The sequence below is a fragment of the Melanotaenia boesemani genome, chromosome 20, assembly GCF_017639745.1.
Source record: "Melanotaenia boesemani isolate fMelBoe1 chromosome 20, fMelBoe1.pri, whole genome shotgun sequence".
Classification (NCBI taxonomy): Eukaryota; Metazoa; Chordata; class Actinopteri; order Atheriniformes; family Melanotaeniidae; genus Melanotaenia; species Melanotaenia boesemani.
The window spans coordinates 11,706,802-11,728,278 of record NC_055701.1 but is presented as its reverse complement, the minus strand read 5'-3'; the positions used below and the strand labels follow the sequence as shown (position 1 = coordinate 11,728,278).

At 39.0% G+C, this 21,477-nt stretch overlaps 2 protein-coding genes across 3 annotated transcripts; both read left to right on the top strand.

Annotated features, from left to right (window-relative positions):
* Positions 1-210: 210 nt before the first annotated feature.
* Positions 211-12,124, top strand: lin52 (lin-52 DREAM MuvB core complex component). The gene is made up of 6 exons (XM_041972033.1): positions 211-268; positions 2,250-2,324; positions 2,414-2,451; positions 2,570-2,636; positions 2,821-2,904; positions 11,748-12,124. The coding sequence occupies exons 1-6, from the start codon at positions 250-252 to the stop codon at positions 11,801-11,803; spliced, it is 339 nt and encodes a 112-aa protein (XP_041827967.1). The 5' UTR covers positions 211-249; the 3' UTR covers positions 11,804-12,124.
* A 3,488-nt stretch (positions 12,125-15,612) lies between these two features.
* Positions 15,613-20,944, top strand: vsx2 (visual system homeobox 2). Of its 2 annotated transcripts, none has more exons than XM_041972151.1 (5): positions 15,613-16,354; positions 16,591-16,675; positions 17,217-17,340; positions 19,553-19,733; positions 20,038-20,944. In XM_041972151.1, the coding sequence occupies exons 1-5, from the start codon at positions 15,937-15,939 to the stop codon at positions 20,352-20,354; spliced, it is 1,125 nt and encodes a 374-aa protein (XP_041828085.1). In that variant the 5' UTR covers positions 15,613-15,936; the 3' UTR covers positions 20,355-20,944. The 2 variants fall into 2 exon arrangements, with proteins under 2 accessions (XP_041828085.1, XP_041828084.1); XM_041972150.1 differs by having other exon boundaries at positions 19,975-20,944.
* Positions 20,945-21,477: the final 533 nt, after the last annotated feature.

Here is a 21,477-nt window from a genome sequence, read left to right as displayed (position 1 = left end):
GTTTTTACAAAGGAAATTTGTATTAAGCTTTTACTATTCATTCACAACATTTTTAAAGGTTAGAAATATATATTATATATATATATATAATGCCCATAAAAACGTATATATATACGTTTTTACGTGAACTACACCTTGATAATTCTCTACAAATGTGATAGTGCTCCCTCTAGCGGCGTGTTGTGAAGTGCATTGGCATTCGTCAACCTTTGCTATTGGTTGCCGTTCGTCACGTGATTATTTCTGAAGATGGCGTCTCCAAATGGAGGTAAATTCTAATTCCTTATCCTGATACGCTGTGAATAAATTGTAAATTTAACTGTTTAAATATAACTAAATCGCTAACAACTGTAATATAGTTAAGTTAAAACGCACTGCGAATACAAAATAAGCATGTTAGCCCTGTATTATGACTGTTTGGTGATGTTTTTCCGTTGACTAAATGCTCCATTAGCCCCAGTGTTGTTTGTGTCTATTATTCAGGGAAGCAGAGTGTACAGCTGGCTTGAACCTGTCGTAAAACTGCAGCCACACAGCTGATAATTGTGTGTTGCTCGCTCTTAACTAGCTTTTCTGCTTTGCACAGGCTAAATCATCTCCATGAACGTTTTACGCAATAAAAACGGATTATATGAGTTGTTTGATGGTATTTTTTGAACGTGAAGTGGTTTTGTTGTTATTGTTGTTTATAACCGGGAGATCTGTCTTTTTTTTTCACATTTTACCTGAACATAAAGTGAGGGAAAATGTATTTCAACATGTGTACGATTACAGCTTGATTACAGGCAATAAACATATGAGACTAAATATTATACTTTCAATTTTGTTCGTCGTGAAAATTGTATGTACTATATCTGTGAGTGAGCAGAGTATTGTAGTCTCCAGGATTAGATATTAAATTGGTGACTGATATATTTTTGTTCAGTTCTGAGTGGGGGGTTTTATTTAATGAACAGACATGTGTCAAAGTCTGATCTTCACAACACATGTTTGTGAAAGTGTGTTATGGTACAACCAAGAGAGATTTCTGAAAGCCTCAAAGATAAAAGAAAAGAAAATGAAAGGAACAAGTTACAAAATAATTAATATAAATTGGACTTCACTATGTACATGTGGAGGAATGATAGTTGTGGACCAACCAAGCCATTTCTGAGCAACAAAAGACTTTCTTTAGACTGTTTAATGTTGTTGTTCAGGAGTTCACCATCAGAAGAACACTGAACAATACAGCTGCAAGGAGAAAACCCATTAACCCATTGTTTTAAATGAAAAGCATAATGTTTGGAACTAGGAGAACCATTTCATAGAAAAATAGCCTCATTGCATATGTGGAAAATGGTGGTATCAACATGATTTTTTTAAGCAGCTCAGCTTACCATCATTGACGCAACTGTGAATTCTGAATTATACAAGTCAGTTCTAAAGGAAAAAGTCTGTGAATCTGTTCTTGAACTGAATCTAAATGTGTGTCATGTAGCCAGAAAAAGACCCTAAACAGACAAGCTGTTCTACCAGAGTAGAATAAAGTTAATGTTTTGAATTGGACAAGTCAATATCCTGAACATAATTTAGCAGGTATGTTTTGGAGTTCAGGAAAACCACTAGCATCCCAAAACTAAGGATGTTCTTTACAGAGGAACAGATTAAAATTGCTCCAGATTGACCTGCTGGACTGAACAACAGAAACACTGAGATTCAGTTTTTCCCGAACTCAGGGGTCAGAACAGTCACTAAAAGCAAAATTTGCATAGCTTTTTTTTCTTACAAATATGTAATATCTGATAATTATCCTTAATAACTATATGATCCAGTATTGTATGACATGTAGTTTGGCTCCTTTGTTAAACCTGACTCTGGTTTAAGTCACACTGTTAGATTTACTATTTCTAAATTATGTGTGTGAATTCCTTATTCATATGTTTTGCATAAGAGCATACACAGCTTAGGTTGTAGTAATTAAAGACACTGTAGCTCAGAAATATAAATAAGGATAACATTGGCTGTTTTTGACTGCTGCTCTCTACTTCTTATATAGGACTGCTTTTTGTATTCACTTTGTCTCATAACTGAAGGGATTGCCTATATGAGTACAGTGTATTGTTTTAAAAAATGTGGTATTTATTTGTTTTTATCATTGTTAGTAAAAGACTAGGGGGTAATGTGTTTATATCCCTGTCAGAGTCTACATTTACGTGCTTCCCTCATTCAAACCCTGTAAAAGAAAAGAAATCATTTATTTGTCTTGTCAGGTGATGATTTTGAGACTTCCTTGCTAAGTTTTGAGAAGCTGGACAGAGCATCACCAGACTTATGGCCAGAGCAGTGTAAGTTACATCCTCCCTGCTTCTGTGTAATTGGTTAGTACGGCATTGCATTATGTTAAGTCTTAATGAACCTGTCATTTCTCACATAGTGCCTGGAGTTGCAGAATTTGCAGCATCTTGTAAAAATGTAAGTTAGATTTGCAGTCCCATACTGTGATTTACAAGCTGGATTATAAAATAGGCTTTAGCACTGCAATAAAAAGCATGAGTTGCCTGCTCATATCTTTGTTTTATGTACATTGCAGCCTATCACTAACTCTCCCCCCAAGTGGATGGCTGAGCTAGAGAGCGAGGACATTGAAATGTTGAAAGGTTGGTACAAACAGCAAAGATGCTTTAAAAGTGTTTTTGTGTATCTGCAACAGTAAAGTTGTAGGACTAGAAAGTGTTAAGAGTATAAATCTTTTTAAGTAGAATGTGGTTTTGTCAGAACCACTTACATGTATTATAGCTAACAGCTTTCCTTATACGTTCTCGTCTCCGTAAAAATCTCTAGAGTTGGGAAGTCTGACCACAGCCAACCTGATGGAGAAGGTCAAAGGACTTCAGAATCTTGCTTACCAGCTGGGTTTAGAGGAGTGTAAGTATAAGAAAAAAAAAAAAAAAAAACACTGTAGGTTGTACGTTTGAACTCATCTTGAAAAAGGAGCCTTATTAAATTTTTGGTCATTCCAATCATTTGATTTAAAACTGACTGACTTAAAACAGCAGTAAAACAGCTGAAGTGAGCAGTCATGAGCCTCCTGGTTGATGACAAGTCACCACTAGATGGTGCTAATAGCCTTCACTGTTTTTTTTCCGTTTCTACATTGTAGTGGATTTCACTTCTTCCACATTCCAAACAGGCTGAGTTCTCATTGACTGTAGTTTTCATTCAAAAACAGTCAAATATGTTGTTGAATCTGTAACTTTGGGATTTAGAATTGCCTCTCCTGTAAGGTAAGTTGACCATGAAGTCTTAAAATAATGGATTTAGGTAAATCTTGTTAAATGGAAAAGGTTAGAAACAAGGGCATGCCAACAAGAGCTCATACAACAAATGCTCAGACATTTGATGGATGCAAAATCTATTTATTTAATCCATTCGCCACCGCCTCCATTGTCATAATCCTTGTGGAGTGTGGATTAGAGAGATGTTGCTAAGTGCTCATATTATCCTAAGAGGAAAATGGGTATAAATTTGTCTAGTAAAAGCCCAAGTGAAGTAGTAAAGAATGGTGTTTCATCCCCCTATTACTAGGATGAGATGTTTAAAGAATTCACGAGAGGGGTTTGTCCTGATGGTCAGTATCTTTTCGTTTATGCTGAATGATATTAAACATAATATGAGGAGACTTCAGGAAAAGTTTGGAGCTCCATCACTGGAAAGTGTTTACTCATCTGAAAGATCATAAGATTTAAATGTCAAAGGTTTGCTGCAAATGGTGTGATCTAAAACAAATCAATAGATTATGTAGCAAATGGGGTATTTGCATTAGTCACAATTTGCTATTAATTTGTTTGAAAAATATATAATCTTTTTTGATTTACCTCAACGAAAGAAGCATGTAATTTTTCTAGCATGAAGATGTTTGCTGTCATAGGTGTTGGACTGCAGGCTTTGCAATCATGTCATGTACCACAGGATGACGGGACACAATGATGGTTATTATTGGTGTCAGAGCAGCCCTGTAATCGGTGCCTGTTTAATGCTCTCTGGTTTAATTTTCTCCTTTTCCTGGCTGTCAGGGGAGGCCCTGTAAATCTCAGCTACTTTTTCATCATGTTTGTGCACTCTTCAGTGCCCGTAAACATACTCCGCAGAGATACGGCAGAGCGAGGGTAGGGGACAGGATTTACTGCCCCTCCCCCTTCAACATGTGGACCATTAAAGAGGGAGCTGGTTAATGGGCAAAGCACAATCAAGCAGTGAAAACTCACCCCACTCAACTGCTGGACTAATGCTGGTTCCTCCTTTTCTTATATTTACTTGTGTTTGTATAGTAGCTATTTGTTAACATAGATGTTAAGGTAGGACACTTGCACCACACAACATACACGCCTCCTCCTAATAGCACTTCCCCAAAATGTGACAATGTGACGCTGGCTGCCAGTTAGTCCCAGAGGGAGTAGACGCGTGCCTCGTCTTCTGGCCCCAGCTGTTACTCCACCCCATGATGAATGCCCCAGTCCTGGGCTGCTGAGCATGAGCATCAAGCCCTAAGTCTCTGGAGAAAGCTGAGGACTGATAAGTGCTGATATTGGAGGTAATTGAAAGCTGAGTGTTCCCTTGGGATTGTACTGAAGGGCCTTAGCTACTGAGACGGCTGGTAACATGGCTGCAGGAGTTAGTGGGTTGTGGCATTTTTACACTTGTGGGCTCAAGGCTACAGACTACCATTTAACAGTTGTCTCCCTTGGATGTGCTGTTAATTTGGAGAGGTTTACACTGTAGACTGCTGCAAATTGCATCTTGAGCTTGTGTCAAAAGTAATTACAATTTTCTCAAAATCCATCTGCAGTTTTTGTAGCCTAAATTAATTAAACTTTGCATAAAGTGGCAGGTAACGTCCTGATCTTGTTAGGAGTTTGAGCAAAAATTATTCACACAACAATAGAATTGATCCACAAATAATAAAAATAAAAGATTTAAAATGATTTTGCATTTGAAAAATTTGATTTCAACGTTCTTCCTTAGTTTTTTTGTACAACATCTCATTAATTATAAGGCAGTGATATGAGAGTCATTGCTAAAATTAGCTTTCAGAGTTGTTAGTGTGATGGGAGGCAGCAACAAATTCATTTATTCAACAGATGCTCACTAGAATATGCAGTGTTCAAGGTAAGAAAGCATGAACTGTAGCATGAAATGTTTGCTAAATGAAAGTCAAGTTCTTCTGGAAAACCACAAATATCCAGACTCACATCATTCACCATCACCCATTGTTGAAAGAAGTTGAACAAGTTGAAATACCACCGGCTGACCATTGCAAGTTGACCTGTGTTACCAGAAAACAATGACACCGGTTGCACATTGGAGTTCAAAAGACCTTTGCCCATAAAGCAGAGTTCACAAATAAAGATTTAGACATATGACACAGACAGTTGAGCCAAAGTACATAACAGCTTTGCATTTTGCCACTTTAGTATATCACTGTGTATTTATAATATGACTGGAGAGGAAACCTTGTTTATAAATAATTATGTCCATGTTAGAGCCAGTATTGGAGGAAAAGCAATCCTATGTGCTAATGCATTTTAGAAGAAATGATTTTGAATTGAATCATGATCCCTAAAGTGGAATCAAACTGTGTGATGTCTGATAATTTACACTCTTGTTAGACACCATATATCTTTTAAAAAGGTTACCTACCGTGTGCATTCCCTCCTTGGCTCTAATGACTCTTCAGCTAGTCTCTTTAAAAATGTTTCATTTAATATAAAATGCACAATGTAGACCATATTTTTATTTTAAAAAAATCAATATGTAACTAAAAGTGTCACTCAGTGAATACTGGCACCACCTGTTGTGTCCTATTAACACTCCTCTTCTATAAAACCATCCAGCAGCATAGACCCAGTGTGACCCCTGTTGCATCTGCCTGTTTGAAGGTGAGACTGAAGGGCACCCTGCCCTGACAGCTCCTAATGGGCCTGCGTTCACCGCCACCTTCTCCTCACCCTCAGGATCAATCTCCAGCCTATTAGAAGCATGCCGCTGCTGAATATGATTGCATTCACTGGGCTCCACTCGTGCTAATGTGCCTCCATCAATCCATCAGGACGGGCTGACCGCGGGGCGGGCGGTTATGAAGTGCCTGAGCTGACAGCCGCTGAATGAGGAACGGAGTGTGCCTTCCCACTATCCCTGCTACTGCTCTTCCTCCTCCTCACCCCTACTATCTAATCATGCTTATGTTTTTAAGTCTCCCCTGTGTCTCCTTGGGCTCAGAGGAGCACTGAGTAGCAGGGTTAAGGTGCATCTCTTTTAATATGACACAAGGTAAAACAAGAATTTTGATGATAATGTAAACACCTTAAATTTTAACAACCGCAATTGTGCTTTGTGCACAATTTGTTTTTAAAAGAGTCATTTCTTAAAGATTGTTGGTGCCACTTCATACTTTTCTACTGTCTCAATGTCTTTGGGAAATCTTCAGTAGAATCCACACACATTTTGCAGTAGCATGACAGGAGCATCTCCTTCCATTGTGCAGCATGTTGCATATGTGTCTGATAGACCGTGCAGATATCTTAAGCAGGATCAGTGTTGGGGCTGCTTGAAAGAAGAGAGAGGCAGAGCATAACACACACTCTCACACAACGCTCCTCGATCCTGCCTGCCGCCTCCCTGAGCAGATCGGAAATGACATCTCATTTCCATAAAGGCATTAGGAATTCATTGGATTTTCTTTCCCAGCTAATCATAGTGCGGGTGTAAAACCTTTTAGGCTTTTTAATGAATGATTTTTGACTGATTGCCTATTAATAAGGACACCTCTTGAACAGGCATCGGCTGGGGCAGGGTTTGGGAGGTGCAGATGTGTTTGTTTTGGTGTGTGAATGTGTGCGCGTGTGTGTCAGCCAGGCGAAAATGCATTGGTAGGGGGGGGGGGGCTCTTGGTTGGGACATAAAGAGGAACCAGTGGCTCCCCTGGGAAATCACAGCTCGTGTCTGCATCTTAAATATCCCTGTGAAGTATCAATAAGTGGGTAATTGAATTTTGAACACAAACATGAGCGTCAGGTGTATGTGTTGCAAGGCGGGGGTGTTTGGGCGGGCACGTCAGATGAATATGTGTACCTTCAAGTGTTTTCCACGCTTGAGTGTATGTGTGTGTCATCTCCTCTGTGTCTCTCTTGTCCCCGGAGAGGAGGGCAGTGAAAGTGGATGTTAAATCCATTAAATAAAGCTTACATCGCGTAATAGCTGAGCAGCACTCAGCTATGGGCAGTGAGGGTCAGATAAGTCCTCTTAACTCTTAATGAAAGTGAATTCAGGCAGTCAGGGCTGGGGTCTGAGACTCCAGTTAACACAGGTGGTCATCCGTCTATGCAGCAGGGGCCCAGCAGCTCTCCAGGAGTGTGAAATTGGGGAGGGGGACAAAGTGATGATGCTGATGATTACTCTCATTTTATACACTTGGGAGCAGCGATGGGGGGCTGTGAGAGTGACACCCAGACCCATAAACGAGGGGGGAAAGTAAGATGTTACACCACCGCGTTCTTTTTCATTTGCATTTGATCCACCTGGGATTTGCCAAATGAAAATGATTTAGCAATGTGGAGCAGAAAATTACAGAAACATTTGGGCTGCAACAGCTTCTGCTGCTTGCTGTTCAGATTAGGAAAGTAGGCAACATTTTTTACTAGCATCCTTCCACATTTAGCTGTTTGCAGATATAGGTTCATCTCTATTGTTGGTCTGTACCAAACAAGGCCTTATATCCATAGCCATGAAGTTATGGAATGCTTATTTTAGATTAAATTAATACTGTATGTTGTACTTACTAAAGGAGCCAAACTGGAATGAAATCTTACCAGTTAGAGCTAAAAAATAATTAGATGGCAACAAATCAACAGGGCAAGGCAGCAGCCAAAATAATCCATAAGGTGTCATTTAGTATGGATGGCAGTCGTAACAAGATGCTGATTAACTTAGTGCAAAATTAGTAATTGACCTTTCTAATCAACTAAACAAATCTTTAAGTCCCCCTAATCAGTATTGATTTCTCTGAGTGTATGACAAAGCTCGTATCTAAGTGTTTGTGTGTTGATCAGTATGCTATTGCGTGGGTGTCTACTTTGAAGTTTTTTCTTGTTTACTTGTTTGTTTTATCTGCGTATATCTTAGAATAAATAGCAATTGCAGTCTTTTTTTTATCTAATTTTTAATATTACATTGTGTTGCTTCAAAAATTAATGTAAAAATGTGAATTCTTCATCTTCCATGTTTAATTAAATCTTCAGTGAAATCTGATCGAGCACTAGATCACACATAGAGATTATGACAAACCAGTTGTCACTACATTTCTAACATCCTAAGGGGTTTTAAAAAGAATATTGCATTAACCATTTCCAACCTTTTTTTAGACAATGCCTCTTCCACACTTTCACATGCCTAAAAGAAATGGTATAAACCAACATTATTGTACAGTAAATAATGTTGGATAAATCTAGAGCCTGTGGAAATTAACCAATAAGTTTTTTTCAATCAAATTGTGTTGCCAAGTCTTTACTGCAACTTTCTGGAGTTAATTCTTATTTACAGTCTTTGCAACTTTTTGCCTAATTTTCTTTTCCAATATGTTTTGCATCATTAATCAACCATACTTAGCCAGCAAACACTTAGTCTTGCAGGCTTTCTGCATCTGTATAATTAAGCATTTATCATGTTATTTTCACCATTAGTAACATTATCTTCAAACACCATAGACAAGAGTATTGAAGATTAACATAATCAGTTGTTTCTTAAAAATCTCTTGTGGAAATGTCAGTGCTGCTTGGCAAAACTTCAGTAATCAAATACAGTTAAATAAATGTTTCCATCATGCAGATTTGTTAATTTTAATTTCTTTTATTTCTTCTTGTATAATAGTCTCTCATTGAGTATTACCAGTGCTTTTTATCTTGAAGTAAGCCCGCTGTATTAACAGCCATTAATATTTATAAGTGAAGTTAACTGATCATCTATTGATCGTGATTGTCCAGTTCTCTGTTGGTTGACCTACATGGAGTCATGGTGAGTGAATAATCCTGGTAGCTACTGAATGGATTGGTGAATGAAATTGGTGGTGATGATTGCATGAAATTTGGTGGACATCTTTGTTTCCTATACTAGATGGCACTTAATATTCCTTTGAGTAGCTTCATCTGGATGTTGATGACTAGTTAGTTAATCACACCTAAATTCCTGTTAAACTGGTCTGACGAAATACGAGTAAAACCAGTGACACCTCAGTCCACCTTACTTCTAATGGGGATGGATTGACTTTCCTTAGCATCCTTATAAAAAGTTTAAAAATTCCTGCTTAGATTTTAACTGTTAACAAGACAAACCCCATATATATACACTACCGTTCAAAAGTTTGGGGTCACTTCCCTATTGAATCCCATGGCAAAGTGACCCCAAACTTTTGAGCAGTAGTGTATATATGACCAATATTTAGAACTGAGAGCTTCATTTATGTTTTATGAAGTCTTGGATGTTATATCAGTTATTTGAATTTCTGTCTAAGTCAGAGGAACTGGACTATAATCAATGAGACATTCTGGGGTGAAAAACCCCAGAAAGGTTGGTGCAGCCATCCTTGGTCTGTTTTTATAGTTTGGTCTTATCATGAGATGGAGAAGGCAACAGTGAGATAGGATGTCACGACACCTTCAAAATCAAAAATATAAACTTCTACCTTTTACTGTTCCCAGTGTCATTGCTCCAAAAGGCAAGTGACACCATTTCTCTGACAGTTTTAGGGTCATCCCAGTGTAATTGCTTTCTTCACCTAATTTTAATGACTTCATTTGAATCTAAAGCACCTTCTGCATGCTCAGGAGTCTGTTGATGACTTTGTTTAAGGTGATTTGAAGAGACAGCAAAGTGCAAAATGAATTCATCCCATTCCAATTAGCATCATCTTTAACCTAGTGATGGACACCTCAAGATGTCATGGCCCCCACGCCCAGTTGGACCATTATCATTCCACCTTAGCCAACTCATCTAAATTTCCAAATGCCCCATCTTTTTCATTAGCCTCTGTGGGCAGGCCAGACGGGGCCTCATCCAGCAACATAGGAACACAGCAGCCGATCCAGATCCTAATCATCTTTTCTTTTTCTTACAGGCATTATGAAGGCGGGTAGCTTTTAAATAAGCCCTCTTTGCTTCTCTTTAGTGTTATATTTGTGTGACATATCAGATTTGTTTAATGTCAGACGAAGTTTTTGAGGTGATCCCAGCTTTATAGCTTATAAAAGCATAGACAAGAGCTGAAGGGATATTCTTTTTAATTAAAAGTAGATGCTGTACTTGGATGATACCCATCCATGGTTTTTGGTGTTGCTGCTTTCAAACTCCCTGCAGCTTCCATGGACACATAGGTTTTGTTTTTCACAGGAAACCTATGCCGCGGTTGCAGTCCCAGTGAAAATCAGTCCATAAAAGGCCTTCAACAGGGGCAAATCTGTTTCTGGGCTGGCTGTGACACAAAATGAAGGCAAATGTTAAACCAATTTTACCTAATTTCCACTTAAGTTTACCGTGTCAACACAAATTATATGTCTTACTGTTGTGCTTTCCCATGTTAACACTTGTTTTAATGTGGTTTATATGCATTACAAATGTCTGAAAATTTCTGGAAACTAGTTAATTAATACTGGTAATATTTGAAAAATTCAATATACTGTTCAACCCATGCTCTATGGGCCATTATGTAACCTTTTGTGACATGTACTTATAGCGGATAAATGTAATTTGTGTATCTACTAAAGAAACTCCTTAGTGTTAAGTAATTAATTTATCTCCATAATGACCTTCTGGAGAAAGTCGTCTGCAATGTGTTCATACATAAATTTGTGAATGATAACAGTAGCAGCATTTTTAATAGCCTCCAGTCTGGTTTTAGAGCAATTCATAGTACAGACACACTTGTTAAGGTGAGTTCAGGTGGAGGAGGCTGCTCAGTTTTAGTTCTTTTAGATTAACATGCCATCTAAAACACTGTAAAACACAACATCCCTGGGTTGGAATTGGCATTTAGTTCTTACTTTATTTCTGTTACAACCTTTTCAGTCACTGTGAACATTTTTACTCCCTTTAACAGCATATACAACTGTTACCATAATCTCAAACCTTTTCTTTCACACCACAAATTCAGTGGTGATAAGTCTTTCTTCTTTCTCTTTGTATAAAGTTATCAAAAGTGTGTTTTTTTAAACAATATTTGAGGCCAAATTAATTTTAAATCAAAGCAAAAATGTTTATTTATGGTCATTCCTTGTAAGTGCAACATAGGACAAGGTTTGTTGTTCATAATGATTTTTTTATAAGTCTTCTAAAATGTATTTTTTTTATTTTATTTTGTCTTATTTATCTATTTTTTATTTTATATGCAACTGAGCCTGCCATGACCCCTCAGATTATATGTATAGACAGGAAACCCACTTCATTCTTTACTTTTTAATATTGGTTTTTGTTTGCAACAATTTTTTTCCCTAACTTTTACTTGTCATGTCTCCAAATATCCATAATGACATCTAGAGACATTTTGCTTGCTTTCTTACTCTTTTGTCTTTTCCATCTTGGTTATCTGCATGGGTGCTTGCAGCTTACTAAACGGAGACAATATCGTGCATTCATAAAACTGGTCATTTATTCTCTTCCATACTTTGAATTAACATGTTTGAATTTATGCTTAATGTGTGATTTCATGTGATTTTATTGTTCAGCCAGAGAAATGACCAGGGGGAAGTTCCTGAACATCTTGGAAAGGCCCAAGAAGTGATTAAATCGTCATTTTCAGGCATCAGGATTTTGGGGATTTTCAAGGCGATTCTGTTCTGTGTTCATTAACATGTTCAGAACTTCACTGCAAAGTTCAAAGACTCTTAAGAGCAAAAATGCTCTCACCCACTGAGGTCCTCATAACACTCCTCAGTGCACCTGATGTCCTCCAGATGTGTTTGCTGTCATGTGTAGTACTTTCAGCCTAATCTCTCTGAGGCTTGGATTATCTTGATTAAATGCTTCCTATTTATTATTCACTCTATTTTAAACGTGATTTGTTTCAGTTCTTGAAATTGTAATAAATTTTTAAAACTAAAAACGATCTGCAGTGTGTTTAAAGTGATTATGTTAGCAACCAAAGCAGCAAACTTTGCCGATGCAGGACCTTTTAAGAGACTGTTCAGTTTTTAATTAGGGCAATAACTTCATGCCTGCGCCATTCCTCAAAGTGCAGCACCTCTCGGCTGTGGACGTGTAAGGGGCTCCGACATGAGAGTGCTTTCCCGACTACGAGGGCATGTTTTTTCGTTTAATGAGCATTGGAAGCAGGGTCCCCTACACAAAACATTGCGTAAAAATAATATTGCTCATTGTCATCGCCGTTAATAAGAGTTGACATAATTACGAGGACCATTTCTTTTCTAATTAGCACACTCCAGCGTTGTTGGAGTTAGTGGCCAGGCAAAAAGAGAATCAGACAGGCATGCCGAATGGGAAACAAAAAGAAGTCCATCCGCCATAATTAGGTAAGACAATGCCTCGGACTGTTCTCGGCTGGAGATGTCGCTGGGGCTCTGGCCGCTCACTCCCAACAAGTTACACTTCTCCCCGGGCCGCTAATAAGCCTCTAATCGTCTTTCCGATTCACACGGACAGAGGCCGCCATTGCCTTCACCCCCTGCTTCCCACACGGATCCTGGTTCACCCTGCGACAAAACATGGCCTCCTCTAGGATATGGGTACATTTGGGGTCCCATGAACGCACCTTTTACTTAGTGGTACTTTTTAACAAATCCACAAATTATTTTTCCACTGTGTTTGTTTAAATGTCTGTATCACCAGGAGGCCCGTAAGATTATAAAAACCAGACTTCTAAGCATAAAGCAGAATATAAATCGTCAGTTATGTTTCACCAGTGTAATTTATGTTTAATCATGAATTAAAAACAAAAATGCCACAAACTGAAACAACAGAAAATCGGGTCTTACAGGCTACCTGCAGGTAAATTCCTTATTTTCTCGGAAATACTGTGACTGTGCTGTCATCGGAAACCGGTTTCATGTGGACACTTGTTGATGCTGACTGATGAACATTGATCAGTCTGCTCTCTGACATCCTCAATATGGTGCACGCACTGGTGGCTGCCTGTCACCCGCAGCCTCCCTCCAGCCGAATAGCCCCTCTTGAAGAAGCGGGTCAGCCCCTGCAGCGCTGGTCATCCATATGGAGAGAAAGAAAAAAAATCACTCCATTCGTCCATCCTTCCGCTGACCTCACATAGCCTCTGTGCCCCGACAAACGTCAATCCGATGTGCCCCGAGCCCCTAAATTAGCTGTCAATTAGTGCAAATTAATCAACTCCTCGCCTAATTAAGCAATGGCGATGGTCAGCTACCAAACATGCTATTGTGGAGGAGCCATGAGAAAGCTGCAAACTCTCTCTCTCTCTCTCTCCCTCCCTCTCCCTCTCTCTATGTCTTGGACTGGGGAAGAAGAGGAGGGAGGGCATCGCATCACATCATGCCCTGCAAGTGCTTTGGGGAAGCAGAGACTCAGGCTGTGCTTTAGTTTCTCCCCTGACTCTGCACTACATGTGTGCTGTCATCAAGTTGCTTGTTTCAAGCTTTATTCGGCACTCACACCGTATTGCATAAGAGTTTTCTATCGAGTAGAAGTAGATGTCCATACCTTTGGGACGCCTTTAGAAAATTTCCATTTTAAATAGTCCATTTCCGTGTTCCGCTGATTTACTGAGAACTGATGTGCAGAATCGTGCAGGGGATGGAGCTGAATGAGTTTAATCCAAAGCAGCTCATCAGTGTGACCTTTTTTTAAATATAAAGTTCATGATTCTCAAGCTTTACCACATGCATCAACACAGCTACTTGATATGCATTGAAGTGGGCGGTTTTAGCTTTCAGCTCATGATTTTTTGCCGTCCTGCGAACAACTCCTGTTTGATTCGAGTTTTTTTCGCTTACCAATGGTTTACGGACACAATCCCTTTACATTTAGCATTAACACACCAGAACAGAGACTAGTAAAGGGGGCAGGGGAAAAGAAGCTAGATTGTGAAGTGGTGGTAGGTTGGCAAATAAACAAAAATTATCCAACAGCTGTTTGTTTTTTAATCTGCAGCCGTCTGTCAGATCTTGCAGTTCTTTGATGTGCAACCCAATCTACACGAATGACTGAACTAAATCTTCCCTTAATCTATAGAGCCTTATTAGGCGAACTCTTATGCATGTAAATCAGTGTACATTTTCATATGGATTATCGAATTTAAAAGGGGGGGAAACAGAGGTTCACTATCAACAAACAAACAAACAAAATAACTGTATAGATTGTAACAGGAGTGATGGAGTGCGAGGCTCAAGAACTTCCCTGTAATTGATGGGTGATTCAGATTCACACCCTTCCATGTTAATAAATGACTGGATCCCAGCAGGCTGGTGTGTCATTAGCATATCCTAATAACATTGATTTCTTCATTAATAGAATTTCCACTAAATAGGCCCTAATTACTTTCAACTGGTCAAACACTAATTGCAGCAGCAATGTTTTTCTACTTGTTCATCTGCAGCTCATTTCACACTGATAGAAAATATGACTTTGCAAGGCAGGTCAGTGAAGGCTTCTGTATGCAGCTGCACGTGTTCTCAGAATGATACGGATACGTTTGTTTGCTAGTTTACCGGAGAATTTCCTTCATTACATCATCGCATTATTCCTGCATTAGGCTACTGAATGACGCCATGCACAGCTTGTTCAAACTACACCGCACACATTGACCCAGACTTTACTTTGTTGTGAAGCCCAGACTAATCCGAGGCAATGCATCAAACACTCAGACCATTGGAGCAGCGAAAAAAGAACACCAGTCTGTGAGTTTTAGCTTACAGAATTAAAAAAAACAAAACATGTAAAATAAATAAATTCATAAATAATTTAAAAGTATTTAATTAGCTGTATTAGATTATTTTCCACTTTGTCCCCAATACATTAAAAGTTCAAAATAGAATAACTACTACTACTACTACTACTACTATTATTATTATTATTATTATTATTATTATTATTATTATTATTATTATTATTATCTTGTGTAGTCTGGGCTGCTGTTGTGGGATTAGCGCCATTCGGGGCTGCGCAGCGCAGACTGATTCCTTTTCGTCCAGCTGTCGTTTTTTGGGAGGGCCTTTGATTTGCGTGCGATGGCTTTCCCGAGCATCTGGAGATCAGTTATCCGTTCGTGTGAGCCGGTGGTTGGGCAAAGAGATCATAGCTGCCTCCATGTGTCTATATGTGTGTCTAAACCATTCAGTGAAAGGCAGTATACTTGCAGATTTATTTGGATAGATAGCCGTAATTTTCTAAAACCCAGCATGAGCATTTCAAAGGTAGCATGTGAGAGGTGTGAAATAGGATTAGTTTAACCTGCCACTATTAAACATCAGAGTTTTTAATCTCTTGCTAGTTATAAATCTATAATATAGTTTTTAATGTTTCTTTACTGTTTGATATTTAATGCATGTAGCTATACATTAATCCTTCTTTTCATATTTTAATTTGAAGCATTTTGCATTTTCTGCCTCAGACGGCAGCTTTAAAATAGCAATTTCGCTCATTTCCTTCACTTATATCTTAAATCTTGTCCTCATTCATCTACACAGTCCTCAGGAATATGCAGATATGTATTGGAGAGGGCGTATAATGCAACCACGATCCACTGGAATCCTGAATTCTTGCAGCTGATTGGCTGCTGGGTGCTGCCTCTTGTTGGGATGGACCTGTTGGATAAAAGGACCATTTTCTAAAGGACTGTGTGTTACACAGAGGATCATGCACCGGGAACCTTTCATGTAAAACGCTATAAAAGAAATAGGCCTTTCAAACAGCATCGAAGACACCATGACAGGGAAACAAGGCGCCGTGCTGTTGGAGAGTTTAAATCTGTCGGAGAAAACCTCTCTGTGTGCAAATGGAGGGACTACCAGCCACCAGCCGAAGAGCAGCGCCACCCATCCAACGCCAAGGTGCACCGGCTTCGGCATCCAGGAGATACTGGGGCTCAATAAAGAACCTTCCACAACCCCAAGAAGCCCACTAAGCTCGCTGCCGGCCGGGGCGCACCTGATAGCCGCCAGGTCCGTACTGGGCCCTGCTGCTGTGGGTGTGGGGATGGGATTAATCGGCCCTGGTGGAATTCCGGCGTTTTACAGCCAACCAGCGTTTTTGGAGACGGTGCTGTCCGACGGACAGGATCTTCACCTGCAGCATCACAGCAGGTCCGTGGGACCGCTGGACACCAGCCAGTCAGCCAGCTCAGGTGATCTACTGTAGTGATTTAAAAAAAAAACTGCAACTGATATGTGCGTGTGTGTGTGCGGGAGAGAGGCTTACAATTGGGTTAATATTCATTTATTTATCTATTATTATTATTATTATTATTATTAGATATAACAGTGAAAATCGAATGACTTCCTTTGTGAGAGTGAAATTTAGCATTAGACTACCTCATGCTCTTCCAGCTGTCATTAACCTAATTTATCTGTTTTAATACAGACTCCGATGATTTATCTTCAAATGAGCGAAAACTCTCAAAATCATCAGTAAGTCAGAGCAAGAAACGCAAGAAAAGACGTCACCGGTCAGTGCTGATTTCTGGTTTTTAGGCAAATATGAATTCAGAAAAAAATTAATCCAATGTAAATAACTATGATACGCATTTCGTTTATTCCAAATGAGGGTTTATTTGTACTTATAAAATACAATGGAGATTCTTTTATTATTGTGTCATTGGATCTAATTATAAACAACCTAATTAGCCTCTTGGTGAGATTTCACTTCATAACACCATAAGATCGTGTTTTCTTCCATTACTATCACCAAATTACATAAAGAACATCAGTAAGATTTTGGTTCTGATTTGGGTCGTTTCCCTTTTTTTTTTTTTTTTTTTTTTTGCTCTTTTCTTTTTCATTTTAATAAACACAATAAACCAAGAAATATATTAAAACTTGCTTTAATATTTCCTCAAATGCATTAATCTCCTTGTATTTGTAGATGTTTAATGTTACACATCTTTTCTTTATCATGGAGAGTAGTTCAGGATTTTTTTTTCTCTTAAATTTCAGGACACATTTCTTTTTAAGTTGTCCAAATATTTACAGTGATACCTGTTTATACAGGACCATATTCACCTCATATCAGCTGGAGGAGTTGGAAAAGGCCTTTAACGAAGCACATTATCCAGATGTTTATGCCCGAGAGATGTTGGCCATGAAAACAGAATTACCCGAAGACAGAATACAGGTAAGAACTACTTTATAATAATCTTTGGTAACCAAGAAAAGGCCATGATGAGTTTGAAACGCCTTTGTGAGTTTGTTTTTGTTTTCCCTTAAAGTTCATGCTATGTTTCCCTAGCGTTATTAAATGGACTGCACTGAAGCCTTTGAATTAAAATAATAAAAAATGTTATTTTGATTAGTTTCTGAATGCTTTATTGTGTCAATTTAGCCATTCATTTCAATAAAGGTGCATCTCTTGAAAAAAATAGTACGTTAAAATGAGTTTGTTAAGGATATTTTTTAAAGCAAATGTTTTATTTGATGCTCCCCACATATAAAGAAGAGATAATCAAAGCCACCCCTCCCAAACAAATAAATAAATAAAATAAATAGAAATAAAGAAATGAATCAAAAGGCTTGTGCATAGAATTAATTAATGAGCGGATGTCATTTTAAATGCAAATTAATCATCTAGTTTCATAAATTAGCTTGAAATGAAAGTTTCATAGATTATAAACTTATATAATTTGTGTGCATATTTTTATTATTGTGCCTCGTGAATATGCACGAGTGCGCTAGGATACCTTCCTCATCTTTCACCTTGCCATCAGTGCCAATCACCTGCTGCAACATGAGTGGAGGCCGCGAGCTCCTTCTCATGTAGCTCTGATGAAGGGGAAACAGTCTAAAGCGATGCCCCCTATATTGATCAGCAATGTCCCCCCACCCCCTCCTCCCTCCCCCCTGCCTGAACAAAGACTGCACTCCTCCTGCACCAGCATCCTCGCCAGGACAGATAATCTCTCATCAGGCGCAGTTGGATGTGAAACAATTTGTTCTCGTAGAAGGAGCCACTAACGACCTAATCAAGCTATCAAGGCGGAAGAAGATTGCAGTGTGACCTGGACCCATCCATCTGTCGGGGTGCCTTTTAATCTAGCTCTCATTACGGGCTGCAACAGTATGGCCGCGAATAAATAATAAAAGGAAATAAATAAATAAGCCTGGGGCCCGCTTATCTCCCTAAATAAAATTAACACCCATTTTCTCATTGAGTGTAATTAGTTAAATCAGACGAGCTCCGGAGGCTGGCTCTGCTGCTGCTGCTGCTGCTGCTGGAGAGACGCAGGGAGTTCAAATGAAATAACTACATTGAATTTATTAGCACGGGTCAATAGCGCTGCTCCCCCGAGTCCCGGTAGTTTAATTTCCCGTGATATTTGCCTGCCTGCCCACCATCGATTGGGCCTGAAATTAACTTATTTTTCAATCAGCCACGGCGTGCCCCTGGGTCGCTCCTCCTTCCTCTTTCCCGCTTTCAAGCTTTGGCTTCTTTTGAGGCGTAGAGAAGCAATTTCTTAGAAAAAAAAAAATAAAATAAAAGTATCTTGTATGAAATAAGGATTATAATCAGAATTACTCTAGAAAAAAAATCATAGTTTGCAATTTAATATTTAATATCTGTCCCCTCACCTCTTGAATATTCTTACTGGCTCTTTCTTTTTTTTCCACAAAGCCATCAGAGGTATCTAAGTAGTGTTTAACAATCCTGTGTTGTGCCATACAATCAATTTGGCCTCTTTTTCAGCTGACACAGAGTCTGCAGGGTCTGCAGCTGTTGGTTGTGACCTGAGTGAAGTCAAACCATCTGGAGCTGAGCCATGACATGAGGCAAAGATCTGTTAGACCTGTAGGGGAATAAATAAATAAATAAATAAAAAATAAAAATCAATGAACTGAATCAAAACAGACAGTTTTTTTTTATCTTAAGTCATTGAATGAAATAGGCTGTTTTTGCACAAAACAAACATGCAATTGGGGCATCCTCAAAGCTTTAAGAATCCTTAAACAAATACATATAAGAAATTCACTTTGAAACATTAATAACAACAATTTTGTGGTATTAGGCTGTGAAAAATCCTCATTATGTAGCCAAAGAATGGCTACATGATGCATTTACCCAACAATGAATACATAAATACATTAATAGATTTTTCCCAGTACTGCTGAAATTTTTTCATACTGATTGCTTGTATCTGATATGTAAAACATTAGCAGACAATTTAGTGGGAATCAAAAAGTCAAGCTTTTCCAGCTGAGGACAAAACCTATCAAATTTCAAATTTCACTAGCTTCGAAAAGCTGCTTTTATCAAAGTGGAGCGCATGATGACTTCATGGTAAGAGTGAATGGGTGAGAGGATAGCCAGTGACTGACTTTTTCTTTTGACACAGGTATGGTTTCAGAACCGCAGGGCCAAGTGGAGGAAGCGAGAGAAGTGCTGGGGTCGCAGCACAGTGATGGCTGAGTATGGGCTGTATGGAGCCATGGTGAGGCATTCAATCCCTCTGCCAGAGTCCATCCTCAAGTCAGCCAAGGATGGCATCATGGAGTCCTGCGCCCCCTGGCTGCTCGGTAAGGCTGTGTTCTTACAGTTTCTCAACACTTTTGCATCATTACCTTATTCTTTCAAGTAAAAGAAAATCATCTATCAGCAATCACAACATGAACCAGCACTGGAGGTTGTTTTTTGCTGCATGACCCCTGTAAAACAGAAATGAACATAAAATATATTCATCCAACATCCTGGTAATTCAGCACTGTCCATTTAAACATTAGATTCTAAACTGGAACTATTTTTGCTTGCTATTTTCAGTCCAAGATGGCTTACCAATCAACAGACGATATTCTAAATCTGAATACCCGCAACTTTTTGCAGGGATGCACAAAAAATCCATGGAAGGAGCAGCTACCCCACCAACAGGGAAATGTGATGCCCCCCAGCAGCCGAGCACTCAGAGGCCAGAGGACGCTGAGGCAGAGGAGAAGAGGTCAGAGGGCAAGTCCACAATTTCTAAAGAGGAACTGAGAGAGAACAGCATTGCTGCACTCAGGGCCAAAGCACAGGAGCATAGTGCCAAAGTGCTGGGGACTGTTTCTCATGACAGACTGATGGAGGGAAAACAGGAGAGACAGAAAGCCGAGGAGAAGGCCAGTAATCCCCCAAGTCCAGCAGAGGAGCAGAGAAGTCCCTAGAAACTATCAAGATGCTAAGGATTGTTATTCTCAAGAGTGAGTGTGGAGGACTGACTCCTTAAAGCATGAGTACGGACTTACCAACACAGATTTTCATCCCTTACTGACCTCTCTAAACAGGCCTGCATCTGGACCTCTAAGGAGAAAACTCATGCAGATGGCTAGTGCACAGAACATACAAATGCACTTTTTCTGATTTCCTTTTAAACTTACTCTTGTTGCTTGTCTAGAGTAGAGATGATATGACAGAGTGTGAGTAAGAAATGTGGATGTATATAAACTCCACAGTTATATATAGAGCCAGATGAGTAAATGTTTATCCAGTATAACGTCTTTAGCACAATAAATACTACTAATGGCCAATAAGAAGTCAGTGGACAGGCTAAGTTACATTCTTGACTTTCATTATAATTGTGCTCATGCAGTTACTAAATGGCGACATTTTAGATAAGACCCATCCCACCGACAGTAAGAAAAAGAAAGTAATCGTTGTCCTATATTGCGCTGTATATAATTGATATATTAATCTTTCTGACAAAGGCACAATTTGACATATGTTTTCTTGTAGTTTTAAAATGTCTGTGTTTTCATTTTTAAATATGTTGAAGTCATAATTCAAAGCATCAAATAGAAATAACTGTTTATTAAATGTGTCTTTTGGTGTCAATTCTTTTACTTTCTTTTCATGAAATCTGTCTGACCCTGCAGAAATGAATTGATTGTCACGGTGTTATTGTAACTCTTAACTGGCAACAAGTCACCCTCTTCTGTGGAGTAGCTACTTGTTGTCACTTGACGCTCTGCTGCCTGGGCTCATTAGGAGACAGTCCCCAGCTGCATGCTTGGGTTAGTCCCTATAATCCGTTGCAGTTGAAAGCCTTCAATTTCAGATTAAACTAGGGGGGCAACACTTTTGGGATGGGAGTAAGAGAGAAAGCACCTGAAAGCAGAGATGGCCTCAGTCTGATTTCAAACCACTTTAATGGATGCTGTTACCAACCTACACACAAGCTGTTTTCAAACACTTAGCCAAAGTCTAACAGATTTATTTGCTGGCAATCTTTACTTCCCCTGGCTGTTCATAAAACTTGGAAAAAGGGCATTTGAGTTTTTAAAACACATC